At 39.1% G+C, this 14,314-nt stretch overlaps 1 protein-coding gene across 1 annotated transcript in view; it reads left to right on the top strand.

Annotated features, from left to right (window-relative positions):
* Positions 1-365: 365 nt before the first annotated feature.
* Positions 366-14,314, top strand: part of gramd2aa (GRAM domain containing 2Aa) — a 33,718-nt gene continuing 19,769 nt past the window's right edge. Inside the window, exons 1-2 of the mRNA XM_028599145.1 lie at positions 366-505; positions 12,119-12,223. Coding sequence (XP_028454946.1) covers positions 366-505; positions 12,119-12,223 — 245 coding nt within the window. The remainder of the gene's footprint in view (positions 506-12,118; positions 12,224-14,314) is intronic.

The raw sequence follows: 14,314 nt of genomic DNA, 5'->3' as shown, positions 1-14,314 counted from the left end.
CAGTTTGGGTATTTTTAACTGCCCCTAATGCTCCTGCACTGACGGCGCGCTGTGTGCATTAGCATAATGCAACATCAGTGACAGGGAGCGATTACGCTAGGGATGATTTTGTTGAGTGTAAATGGGGAATCTGATTATCCCTGATGCTCTCAGCTCGGGCGGAGGGAGGAGGGTAGAGAGAGAGAACGAGGCTGGCTGGAGGAGACATTCAGAGGGAAGGAGGGGTTAAGATAGCAATGTGCTGAGCCAATGGCTTTTGCGCAGAGCAGCTGGCTGGCATCAGGACAGGCCGCTCGGAGGAAAGATACCTCGGCTCCTCTTCGCTTGCTGTAGGACACTGAGGGGGTGACTTCCAGGAGGTGTTCATGGGATGCACTATCTACGCTGCCAGCCCTAAGGCCCTGCCCGCCGACGAGGCCCCAGGCCTGGACAGATACTACCAGCTCCCCCACCTCCGCCACCCTCATGGTAACTGCGGTCAGAGGATAGCAGCCGGCAGAGCCAGGTCAGTCATCACCACACAGGAAGTACACTGAATGTTTGGCATGCTTGTCATGAGTTACACTGACAAGGTGAATCCAGGTAAAAGCATTTGGTGCTTAGTTAATGGCTCTTGTTCCATCTCGACCAATCACAGAGGAGGATATGGGGAGAATGAGAGGAAGTTTTGAACTGCGCTACACGGGATGTGGATGGAAAAGAAACTTTATCATTAGGGAAATGTCCCTCATGATATGTTTTTTTACATTCAGCGTATATCTCTGCGGAAAAACTTACAATTTAAAAAATGAGGAATAAATTAAAATATATATTACAATATATATATATATATATATATATATATATATATATATATATATATATATATATATATAAGAATGAAATATTACAAGTAGATATTTCACTCTGAAGAACTAACTAAATGAATGTGATATAATGTACATAAGGTACATGCATTCAGGATGAATGACAAATGAAAAAGTGAAGGGATTAAATCATTGCAACGGTTGGTCATTTTTGGGGCAAGCATGCCAGCTAGCTGCATTTGCATCTTTTCTTCTTTGTCAGCAGTGACATGTGATCATGATTTTCCAGACTTCTTCTCTTTGACATAAATATTTGTGCAGTTTGTTACACCTGCAGTTTGGACATGATTCACCCATGATTAGAACAAAGAATCCGCTTTATTGGCCAAGTATGTGTGAACATTGAGGGAATTTGACTTCTTTGGTTGCTCTCAATGTACTTGCACAGAAATAGACATACAGCTAAAAACAAGGACAACAAAGCTGAACATAGGTAAAGGTTAGGTAAACATAAACATTTGACTATTATGTACAGTTATAAATATACATTTAAAAAAGTATATATATAGAAAACAACAACACAAAGAAATTTCTAATTTGTAAACAAGACAATAGTACAGAGTGCAAAGGGTGCTGAAATAAACACGAAACGGTTAATGTTACCGGTTGGTAAGTACATATACTCGAGGTGGTACGGTATACAGTGTATTTACATTTTTATGTGACACTGATAATATTTACATGTTAAAAACAGTGTCTAATCTAAACTATAAATATAATATATAATTTACAGGTATGTAACATTTTGGATTGAAATGAAGTTGCATAACAGTTTATACTCTTTAAGGGGGCGGGGAGGGGGGTCAGAATATTATTCCAGCAGCATGTACATACTTAAACTCGTACTGAGTATAACAACCTTCTTGAAAAGTGCCTCTGTTTTTTAACCTGAGAGCCAGAACTCTCTTTAACATGACTGGTTGGAAAGTGGCTCCACTGATTTATGAATGCATGAATGTTTGTAGCTGTGTACTGAGAGGGGACGGACTCATAGTACTCATACTGTTGAGAGAGGACTGCAGCTAGAACGTTAGGTAGGTCAAGCTTTTACATGTTAAACATATGATCAGTAAATATATGACGCATTCTCTTAAATTAAACCACATAACACAGTTTAAAATGTTTAAAAAAATGTGTTTGTCATTTAATTGTGTCACCAACATTCATCAGTCGATAACTCATATGGATAAATTGACCATTAACACCATAAATAAGATCTCTGCTGTATAACTGTGTTGCAAAGTGGTATGTAATTAATCACAAAATGATGCCTTGTGGCAAGAAAAAGCAGTATTACTGTTACGAGTATTTTTTTCTGTGACACTGTACTTTCAAACACATCATCTGGGTGCCCGTGTTTTGACGGAAGTTAAGAAGTAACTAGAGGGTGAAAGGTTATATGACGCCACTGACAGGCGACTAAAGGAAACGTCCCGTGTCAGAAATAAAATAACAGATTTCTCTGGGTTTGACATTTGGTGGAAACATTTGGGATAGTGTAACACAACTCAAAAAAATATATAACACAGGTATGGTCGTTTTTAGACATTTTAATGCAGAAATGTTACATATTGTACCTTTAAGTTCTTATTTGTATACACTTTTAGAGATAAATAATTCACAAATTCCCCGACTAGAAGTGTATATGACCTGTTGAAAAAAATATGGATACATACCACCAGTGGTGGAATGTAACATGTTTACTCATGTAGGCTACTAAGTGCAGTTTTGAGGTACTTGAGTATTTCCATTTTCTGCTACTTTATACTTGTCCTTCTCCTTTTAACTTCACTAAATTTATATTACAGCTTTAGTTACTAGGTACTTTGCAGACTCAGATTAATAATACTAATTAATCAACCAATTATTATTAGTTAAGATAAAATAAGACTTTTTTGAACCCTGGCGGGGAATTCACAAGCTACCCAGCAGTATAGAAAGTAGTTGAAAGTAGCCTGCCCCACCCTTACACATGAATGCATCAATAATTATAAACCAATAATAATATGATATAAATTATTCTGAAATTAGTACTTTTGGTCAGTGGTCGAATGTAATTAAGTAAATTTACTCAACTACTATAAGTTTTTAAGTATTTCCATCTTATGCTACTTTTTACTTCTACTCCTCCACATTCCAGAGTAAAATGTACTTTTTACTCCACTAAACATTTATTTGATACTTAGTTGTTTTTTTTACATTAAACCACACCAAACCAATCTAGACTGATAACACTACACAGCACTAACGTTACAGGTATAAGAGGACAAATTGATTCTGGGTTAACTGTGCCTTTAAGTAACAGATCTGAGTACTTCTTCCATTCACTGTTAATACTTTTGTAAAACAAGTCCTAATGGGAGAATAATTTCCTTTAGGACTTCGTTAAAAAAATAAAAAATAAACTACAGACGCCCTTGCTGTCATTTTTCTGTTAGTCTCGCAGATGTATTTAATGACAAGTCGTTAACAAATTATTCTAGGCGTCTGTGGGAAGAAAATAGCCGCCGTTTAATCCCCTGGTAGTGCTACCAGCCCACACTGGCTGAAGGTAAGCTCAACCCACCTCACACAGGACATGTAAGAGGTCACAGCTACGCGACTCAACGCGACTCAACTCTCGGCTTTATCTTTCAAGGGCTTTTTTGTGCCCAAATTGGAGTTCTTAAGTAATTTTTATGGATAAAGGACATAAAATGATTTGACCGAGAAATGGGGAACAGACCGGAGGAGTTTCGTGGAGCTACAAGGCAGCAACACGGCGGAAAAGGTCGCAGTGGCTTGTGAAGCTACAGGTAGGAGCCGTTAAGCGACGTTAAGCTAGCGAGCGGAGGAGCGGGCTTTCCGGTAAATATTTCAAAAATAAAAGCACAAGTGACCAATAGCTGGATGATAGGCGACGTTAGCATGCTTTGGGTTGATAACTGAAAGTCATAAACGCAGGGAATGCTGTATAATAGGATATTTTCCAATTATTCCTTTTACCTTCCAGAAGTGTGAAATTTCTCCTGTTAACCATTTCATTATGATTTCGTGATTATGATTTAACATTACTCACATTAGTCATCATATATTAATATATGCCCTGTAGAATATATTTATTCCATAAATTAACCATTTCCCGCTTTTATTCCGAAAAATCGCTTCTGTTCCACATTTTAACCTGGCTTCTCTTGACAGGTTTGACAAGCGTTTCTGCTTTTGATAACAGGCACTTTATTCAAAAAGCAAAATGCTATAGTGCATATACATTTCAGAAATAAAATGTGTATGAGTCACAGGCTATTTAAAGTGGAAAATGTAAGTTAAATGTGATGAATTTTGTCCAGTATTGCTTTTTGACAGTAAGTTTAAACTAGGCCTACATCAGTCTGTAATGTTACTTAAACTAGAAGTGTTATAGGTTACTTTTTGTTACTTTTGTTACTAATTACTTTTAGTTTGGTCTCTTAATGAGACAATATAAACACTAAAATTGGCTCTTTACAAAACTAATCCATTAAATTCCCTTCACGCTAAAGTTATTATTGTGTGTACATTTGGAGCCTTGTGCCGTCTTAAAAACACACTTCTGTCATCAAAGGCTGTTTTGAGGGGCTTGCACAATGGGGAGGTTATTTCAGGAGGTCTCAAGCAGTGCAGAGTCCAAAGGCTCTGCTTCTGTTGCAGTTTCATAGACTTTTTTTCCAGACCAAATTAAGCTAATGTACTACACTAAGTTAAAAAAAATAAAATAAAGGTCCAGGGACAGCTGGCAATCATAATGATGCCACGTGATGTGACATAGCTCTGGTAAAAAGTCTTAAGCATAGTCTTCTTTTCCATTTTTGCATTTATTTTGTATCTCTTTATTTTCTATGCACGCTGTATGTAAGTCTCAAGGGCCATCCACACCAAGAACGATAACTATAACGTGAAGTGAAATTAAGCAAATCTACCCGCCACTTAAGTATCTAACCAGCAAAAGTTCCTGGTTGGCTGGTGGATGGTGCTAATTTTGTACCCTGGTTGCAACGTAAGATTACAGGAATGCCTGTAGTAATATCCTACATAGGGTATGTACCAAAATGTATATGGTTATTGTAGAGCTGAGCAATATATCGATATTATATCGATATCGTGATATGAGACTAGATATTGTCTTAGATTTTGGATATCGTAATATGGCATAAATGTTGTCTTTTCCTGGTTTAAAAGACTGCATTACAGTAAAGTGATGTCATTTTCTGAACTTACCAGACTGTTGTAACTGTTCTATTATTTGCCTTTACCCACTTAGTCATTATATCCACATTACTGATGATTATTTATCAAAAATCTTATTGTGTAAATATTTTGTGAAAGCACCAATAGTCAACACTACAATATCGTTGCGGTATCGATATTGAGGTATTTGGTCAAAAATATTGTGATATTTGATTTTCTCCATATCGCCCAGCCCCAGGTTATTGTCTACTGGCAGCCCCTGCTGCCACGCCATTTTGTTTATCAAAAATAAGTGACAGGGAAGGATCCCCCAGATCTTATCTCCTGTGACAGAGGTCCTTGCTAAGCCCCAAATGTCCTCAAATCCTAGAAACACCCCTGCAGTACTTGGCAAATCTTTGAAAAGCCATTGGCTGACAACAACGTATTGGCACACGGCTCCATGGAAATGGGCGACTAGAGGCAGAGAGAGTGCAGTGATTCTTAAGCAACAATCCCAGTGGCTAGCAACCCTAACAAGATTAAAGTTTATTGGATTGGAGGAAGTCTTGTGACAGCAGAAAAAAAGGACAGGGAGGAGAGGTCGGAGAGGTGACGGCCTTTCAATTAACGTTCATGTTAAAAAGATCCAGCGAAAGAGCAGGAGGGAGGTTGGAAGGGCCATTAGGACAGTTCATTTCTATTTTAACACATACTGACCTCCATCTTCTAATGTAAAGTTATCGTTTACTTGTTTGTTGTGTAAAACAATGACAGTGCTTACATGGTGTGTCATAAATACGTGTGTATTGCCTTGGAGAAAAGGCAGTGTTTCTATAAGGCCAATATAAAACCCGCGTCCGAAGCATGTTAGGAATGTTTCGATGAGCTGCTCCTGCTGCTGAAAAGTAACATTCCTGTTTATTTAGAGTAAGGCTGTAAGTTTTTTCTACACCACTCCACTGCTACAGTGGCTCCCTGTATCAGCTGGCCATCCTACAAGCCCTAGGGCTCTCAAAAACTCCAGGTTTATTTTGGGGCAATTGGTTTGTGGTATATGGGGATATGCACCACTAAACACAACATTAACTGACATGATAGGAGCCTTTAATACCTTATGTTTAGATCCTGGCTTTAAGGTGGATCCTGTTAGCCTAGAAATCTAGATGCACCCTAGCGGCAGCAAATGTAATTTGCAGCCAGTCTAGCAACTCTACGTTGGCTTGCGAGCTGGAAAAACCAAATTCTGGTCAGGCCAATCACATCGTGTATAGAGTCGGTGGGCGGGCTTAACATAAGGACGTTAATTCCCTGCTACTTGAAAACAAAGAAGATGGCTGCTGCTGGCGAACAGTGCTCTTTGGAATCAGCTTTGGCCGCAACTCTGGAAGACTTGGAGTTAAGCACTTAAGTCATTCTTAAAAAAAGGAAGATTTTTTGTTGCCGACCGGATACGGCAAAAGTTGAATCTATCAACTAGTGTTGCTCTGGTTGGCTATGAGTGCAGAGGGAATTTGAAAGACAACCGTTTATCCCGCCCATTGAGCCCTGCCAACGGTGAGTTCCCAGACCCAACATCTTGATGTGGGTCTGGCTTGTCAGGCTAGGATCCTGTGTCAAAATCTAGTAACCTTCAATCTCTAACCTTCATTTGTGAGTGATGAAATTACCACACAGCACACTTGTTGCCATAGAGCCTACTATTCCAAAAACAACGTGAAAAGGAAACAGATACTGAGGAATCTGGGTTTACCACTGGCCCAGCAGCTCATTTTAACCTTTACTTGTTCAGATTACACTTAGAAACCCTATGCTAGCAATTACCGATGCCTCATTTTGTGAACTAAACAAACAACAACAAATATTGCTTTGGACAAAAGTGTCTGCCAAATGAATGTATTGCAGTGTAATGTAGATCCCATCATAGGGCAAAATAAAGGATTCTTTTCACCCTGGTTTTCTAAATGATCGGAATGGATTATGTGTAGCTAACTTGCCATTCTCTATTTTATTAGGACTGTCTAACTAGCAAGACTTTAACAAACATTGGCACTGAATGTAATCCAGGATTTTGAAGAATCCTCCAATACTGATGTTTAGGTCTGGCCATAGGGTTGGATCTGATCTCTACCCTCAGAGAACCACGGTTACATTTGTAACATTCAGATGAAATTTCCAATCAGGGAGCAGTGTTTTGTGCTGAACAATTCGCAAAGTTAACAGATTCTGTATCAAATAGGGTCGATCTGCAAATGACGTTGTTTGTCCATTAATACTGTGACTGAAACAAAAATTGGAACAATTGGTGACAATAACTGTGCGTCCAGTGCTGGTATGTGTTTCATAAGGTTTTTGGACTGCAAGCAAACATTTTGTGAATGGGGACACTAAATAGCCATCCAAAGTCTGTTTCCTGTGCTGTCAGACACAGTGGGTTTTGTCAAAACATTCTCAGCTGTCATAAAGTCATAAGTTCTGTTTTCTCTCCACCTAAACTAAATATAAGGTGACTAACTACTAACTAACATGTCATGATTCACATGTCTGCACGCTGGCTTTCATATGAAAATTAATTAATAGCTGTCTGGGAGGCAGGAAATTCATCTCAAAAAGGGGAAGCAGTTATGTAAAAATACAGTATGTGACTTGCAGTTATATATCTATGCTCTGAAACATGCAATGCTAGTGTCAATTCCCATGTGTAACAAGGACTTGTGTAAAAAAGGTGTTGAGGCTTCAGATTTCACTTCAGAAATTGTCGATTTAATACTCACAAACAGGGGCGTAGCTCCAAATTCTGGGCCCTGTAGAAAGGCATTTTCTATGGGCCCCTCCCCGCATCCACAGCTATTAATTCTAGCATCTTTTTGGGCCCTCCTCACATGAGGGCCCTGGGTACTCAGTCCCCTTATTACCCCCAGTCCGACGCCCCTGCTCAAGAATAACCTTTTACAAAGTAAATCCAACCCTACTTAGTTCACCAACATTCACTGTTGTTAAGAATGTTTTAATTTGAAACAGTTAACCAGCTTTATGGAATTATTTTGAAAAATATGAAAGAATGCCTCTGAATGATTTTGTGCAAATTGGTATCTTCTTAGAAAATCTTTGCCTAAATATTCTCAATGCCCTCAGCTACTGATTTGGGGAAACTTAATAAAAGACCATTTCTTTGTAAAGAATTGCTGAGCCCAACGAGTAGTAACAAGTAGTACAAGCATCCCCTTTGAACATTGTTTCTAAGTGAACTGAGCCACAAGGCTCCATTTTGCCCTTAAGGCCCACATCTGGGATCATATACCCTTCCTGAATCCCTTAACCTCAGGCTTAAGTTGAAAAGGCCCCACAAACCCTCTCCTTATCGCTTACAACAGGCCCTTCGCCTCCCATTCAACCATCACAGATTACCAGTCAGATGTAAAACCTCTAGGACCAGGAAGCCCTTGTTGTTTGAACAGGTCAATGGCTGACGTTAAGCTTTTGGCCAATTAGAGATAATGCACTGGAAACTGCATGCAGGAGCCTATTTCCATCAGCACCTTTAATTATACAAAGGCAGGTGCTAACGACTCCCTCTCTCCCAGAGGAAAATATGGCATGGGCGGGGGCAGGTGAGTGATGATGTGCAGATGAGAGGAAGAAACATAATAGATTGTTTAAAGGTTTTGTGCTGTTTTAGGACAAAACCGCAAAGCTTTTGAAGGATAATACCAGCTTTTATCTTCCAAGTTATCATCTAGATCAGTGATTCCCAACCATGGGTGCATATGTACCCCAATGGTAGTTTCCAGGGGGGTACCTGGAAGATTGCACTACTAAAAATAAATTAGGATTTGATTAAAAAAAATATCTACATTTTTGTGTTCAACATGGGATTACACATTGGTTTGATGCTGATTTTGGTGTATTTACAATAACTAGTAAGCTACCAGACTACAAAGTAGGCTACTTACATCAATATGAGACAGTTGTTAAACATAAACACCACATTGTGAAAAATGGTTATCAAGTGAACACAGTAGTTAGCTAAAAGTAATGAATAGTGAACATTAATAGATAAAGTTAATGAACATTTTCTCTCCATCTCTCCAATAGTTTAGCCTTCTGCTAACCGTAGCCAAAGGCTCACGGCTGTGGTGAAAGCTCATGGCTGCGGTTAGCAGAAGGCTAAAATATTAGCAACAGTTTATCTCCATCTCTGAAATGCTTTTTCCGGTACAGACACCTGTTTTATTCATAAACATGAACTTGAATCACAGTATGTCATCTCAAACGGCTTTACAGGCCCACAAGTTTGCAACGAAAACTGCTATATTGCCAACTCTTTTCCAATGAAAGTAGCACTAGCTCCAGGCGTTTGTTTAGCCTTTTCCAGAAAACAGCCTGCCCCAGCTTTAGTGGAACACATGATGGGTGGTGTTAAGGGGTATACTTGAGCTCTACCCATGGGACTGTGGGGGTATGTCAGATAAAAAAAAGGTTATTTAGACTAGTCGAGTGATCCAAATTTCCATTGCTTTTGTGGTATCATTGCATATGGAGACTACAAGGCTTATTTTCACTCAAGCCATTTGCTGCCCCGTCCATTTCAACGCATGCAAAACAACTTAAGCCCTTTAAATAACCTAAGCTACATAATCCATCACAGTAAACATGAAGCTGTGATTTGGTTCCCTCAAAGTGTCGGTTGAATTGTACCTTATACCTCTGTTACGGCCCAGGGTTATCTGACCCATTCTCAACCCTTCTTTTGTCAACTCAAACCAAGCCAGTCAACAAGGGTTGATCCCTGGTCATGGCGATTCAGATACGAGCTGGGTCACAACCTGGGAGCAATACCAATTAGGGCTGTTGGAACAAATTCCGAAAGTCGAATATAATTCGAATAGTAAAAAAATCAATACTATTCGAATGCCGAAATCACTATTAGAATGTGATTTTTTTATTTATAAATATGTTGGCTAACGTTAGCTAATCTCCCTCTTCTCACCTTGGCCTACCCGCATGTGAAAACGAAAAGCCTTTGTCATGTCACGTCTGTTGACTAATACGTTAGTGGGAGTGAGAAACACAAGGCATTGTGAGGTCTTAACATCATGGAGCACGTAACGTTAGTGACAGGCTGAAAATCGACATCCACCGAGCCAAAATGCTTATGTTATCGTTAGTTAGCTCGTTCTTGTTTTCCTTACTGCGTCACGAGTTATAAATTTAATAACGTTATCTTAGCTGGGAGCTTCATGGAGACAGCTAAAGTTAATGTTAGCTGCCCTACAGCTGTCAGAGTAGCTGCGACAGTAAACCCTCTAATATCTGTATTCTCAGTAACGTTACAATCTGCAACAAACAGGTTACTTATGAATCACTAAAATAGTAGTGACAGCACGGTTTTGCTTAGTTATCAATGCCGTTAGCATCGTGGCTAACACTTTTGTTAGTTTATGACAAATCGTTTCGGCTGTGCTTTCTCACATGATGTCATTGTGCTAACCGAGCACCGTTAGCCTTTACAACAGAGCCGCTTCAATACACGTGTTACATATTAGGCTCGTTCGAGATGAGCCAGATCTGCGCAGAATCGATCACCAGCGATCGCCGCCCAATGCATGCCGGTTAGATTTGTGTCCGACTTGAGAGCGGACTTTTGTCACCGCCCCCCGCTGCTGCCGCCTACTCTCGTCTACTTTACAGGCGAGGCGCAGTTCATCTCGAACGAGCCTAATGTTTCATTAGAGAGTTCTCTGTTGATTTGTGTTTGTCTCTGTGTGCTAGTGGTGGAAATGACAGTAAACAGAGAGCGGCGTGTCGGAAATGCAATGCGCCGTGACGTAGGTCCCGTTCGAGGCCAGGTTAAAGTCCCTCTATTGGACAGAACGTGTTACAACAACCACATGCTTATAGTGCCATTGACAATGCATAAGCCTAAGAAGTGTAGTACATATTAATAACAAGCTGCATTTGAGCATTAAATATTCAAATATAATTTGAATATTTAAAAAATTAACTAATTAAATTCAAAAAGTATTATAGAGGAAGATTGACAGCTCTAATACCAGTGACCTCACATGGTGGTTTACACTCATATGCAGCCGAGTTCAGTTTGCAGAAGAATGCTGCTCTTTCCTCACATTCGGATAGTGTTGTGTTTACAAGGTTCTGGGCTGATCATGGGGAAGCAGCAGGTGGTCAGTTGGACTGATTGTGTTATTCACACATTTATTTATTTGTTACGGACTTTAATTGAGTGGCACTTCCTTGATATTTTGCATCATATTCAGTTGATCTCCTTTAAACCAGGAAGGATTCTGTGAATGTGTCATGTTGCCTACCTGAAAAAAAGTATTATTTGTGGATCTCTTTGGTGTTGGTGGGAATTTACTTCTCCAGTTGCTTTTATGAGTTTGTATAGAAGGAAGAGAAGGTTAAAAAGTGCTTTGTCTTGTCTTTTAAACACAAAATCAACCCTGGTTGAGCACTCGGCGTGAAAGGGGTATAAGTGTTTTCATGTTAGTGTGTGTTTGTTCTATTGTTAATCACTACCCATAAGAAGAAATGTTAATCTTTGTTTAAAGACATCTCACCTTATGGTCAAATCCTTGGTTTCTTCTTCTTCTGTTGGCATCAGTAATAGTTCATTTCAAGAGACATTCGTTGCTAAAAAGTTTCAAAGTGTATTTGAAACAAATGTTTGAGTCAGCTCGCAGCAGCACATCAGGTCAGCCATCTGCACAACCTCTGAGGTGCTCTTTTGTTTGTAGACATCTGGGCGAGAGCAGACACTGGCCCCATTTACACAATCCCAAGAACACAGCTTTATTTAGCTGAGTCGAGATTATTAATTGAATGTAAACCAGCAGAATCAGACTTTGAAAATTGCATCACAGCTCTGTTGATTTTGAATACAGAGTCCACTTGTTTGCCCCATAAACCTTTTTTTTTGGGGTAAGAGAGTTCTCTTTGAAACCAAAGTTGGAGGTAAAAACAAACATCATTTTTTACAAGTGTACATGAGGTTCCAGTGGAGAGGTGCCTGCTGTTAACACAGAGCTGTGTGTTTGTGTACTTAGGGCCAGGAGCATGACTGATCAGCCGGAGCAGAGCGAAGAAACAGGCCTGCTCTCAACACAGGACCTGGACCACTCCAAGGACGAAGACACACACGGCCACTTCAGGCAAAACACACACACACACAAACACACACACACAGCTCTGCAACACTTGGTGTATTTTCCCCCACACACACCATCTGTATCCTGTGCATGGTCATGGGTTACATCCCCAGGAGATTTATTTTCACAGCACTAATTTTGTGCTTTTATTTCAGCTGCATTTGATGTCAAACAATGTTCAAACGTGCACATACATGTACACAAAGAGACCGCACATGGAGATTTACAAAGGATATTTTTTTTCTTCCCCCCCCAAAAGGCCTGGAGAGAAGATATACGTATGTGTTAAGATAATGTAAATTGCTGTAGTTATACTAAATGTTTTTAGTCCATTTAAACATATTTTTGTGCAAGTATTCATATGCACAATGTCAATGGTGTGTGTGCAGACAGAATGTGTGTGTTATATAAGGATTTGAGGCAGGAGCGGTGTAATCCTGGGGAATCTGTTCTGGGATGAGATTTAGCTCTGAAGCATAGTGTGTGTTAGTAGACTCAGTGAATGGGAGGGACTTTATGCACTTGTCAGTCTTAAACTTGCAGCACTCAGAAAGCAGTGTGTGAATCTTTTATCCACTCCCTGCGCCTAACTCACCTCAACACTCCTCTGTTGCCGCATGCATTATTACAGATTGTAAATATTTGTTTACATAAATGTTTAAAGCTGCATTAATTGCTAAAACAAGCTGACAACCACCACATATCACTGGCTTATAACATTGTTATGGCTGATGAGTTAGCTAACAATATTATTACAACTATTTAGACATCCAGGACACACAAAGCAATATCAATATTCATTTTGAATCATGTCCCACTTTGGCAAACTGATCTCATATTCCCTCTCCTTTCAGTTCTGTTTTGGTCTCCACCAACTTACATTTAGCATTTAGCTCTTTGACTGTCTGATGCTCCATTATGTTCACCAGCTTGTCACTTGGTGCTGGGCAGGTAGCATACAGTAGGTTTATTAGACATGGCTTCCTATGGATGTTATTGTGAGTAGCTTAGACTCGAGCATCAACTGAATGTGTTGTAAAACCAAAACTATGAGCTGGAATAGGCTAAAAAGCTAGCTATAGCTGATAGTTTACTGTGGGTCTGTCACATCAAGCAACCCCTTTCACATTTGATTCATCATTCATACAAACATTCTTATTGGATGCACTTTTGAAGACTAACAAACAAAACGTGATTGACACAGAATATGAATACAATATTGTTGAATTTGAAAGTATTCTCTATGATATTAGAATATTATAAATACTAGTATGAGTATTTGTAAATCATTGCTATTAAATACCCAGGGTAATGTTTGCAGGATATTTGACATAAACATATCTTTCTAAAGTTCAAAAGAATCCAAATTATTGCCCAGTTAAGTTTTTTTTCAGTGATTTTTATATGACATTTTAAAATAAAACAAACACACAAAGTGTCCTCGGACATGTGGCCTTTTCTTGTTCCATTTCCTAAAAATGGAAAATCTTTAAAATATCCATCAAGATCCTCCAAACACCTCATGCAACATAACAAAAGTGTGCACTAGAATTTTCTGTAATTTCCTCACTAACAATGTTTGGGTTGCACTTACTGTTTACGAGTCACCAATTAGGAAATTATCAGAATTATCAGTATTATGAAACACTTGTCTTGGATAATGCTTTGATAAAAGATAAGATAAACATTGTATGATTTCCTTAGCGATTACATTGATGTGATAATTGACTGACTTAATTTTCCCATCTGTATGAACTGCTTTAAAGTAAAGTCTTGTTTCAAATGAGCACTCTGATCTATGAATCAGATACTTTGATTTTAAACTCAGGAGACTATTTGAACGTTCCATTTACTTCTCACATTATTCCTCTTTTTTTTTCGTAGATACTTTTGAAGTCTCATAGTGAGTCACTTCTCTCAGTTCCAATTTCTTCTCCTCAAGCTACATTATTGACTGGGAGTCCACTCTTACACCGGCCACCGATGGGAGGTGTTCGCTTTCTAATTTAGGATTCAATTTAGGATTCTTTGAGCTTGTAATTAGTTTCACTAGTCAGTCTCACAGCCAAGGGCAATGAGATACACTGACATGGG

Source organism: Perca flavescens, chromosome 1 (assembly GCF_004354835.1).
Source record: "Perca flavescens isolate YP-PL-M2 chromosome 1, PFLA_1.0, whole genome shotgun sequence".
NCBI lineage: Eukaryota > Metazoa > Chordata > Actinopteri > Perciformes > Percidae > Perca > Perca flavescens.
The sequence above is the reverse complement of the archived record's forward strand: the minus strand, read 5'-3'. Positions and strand labels throughout refer to the sequence as shown.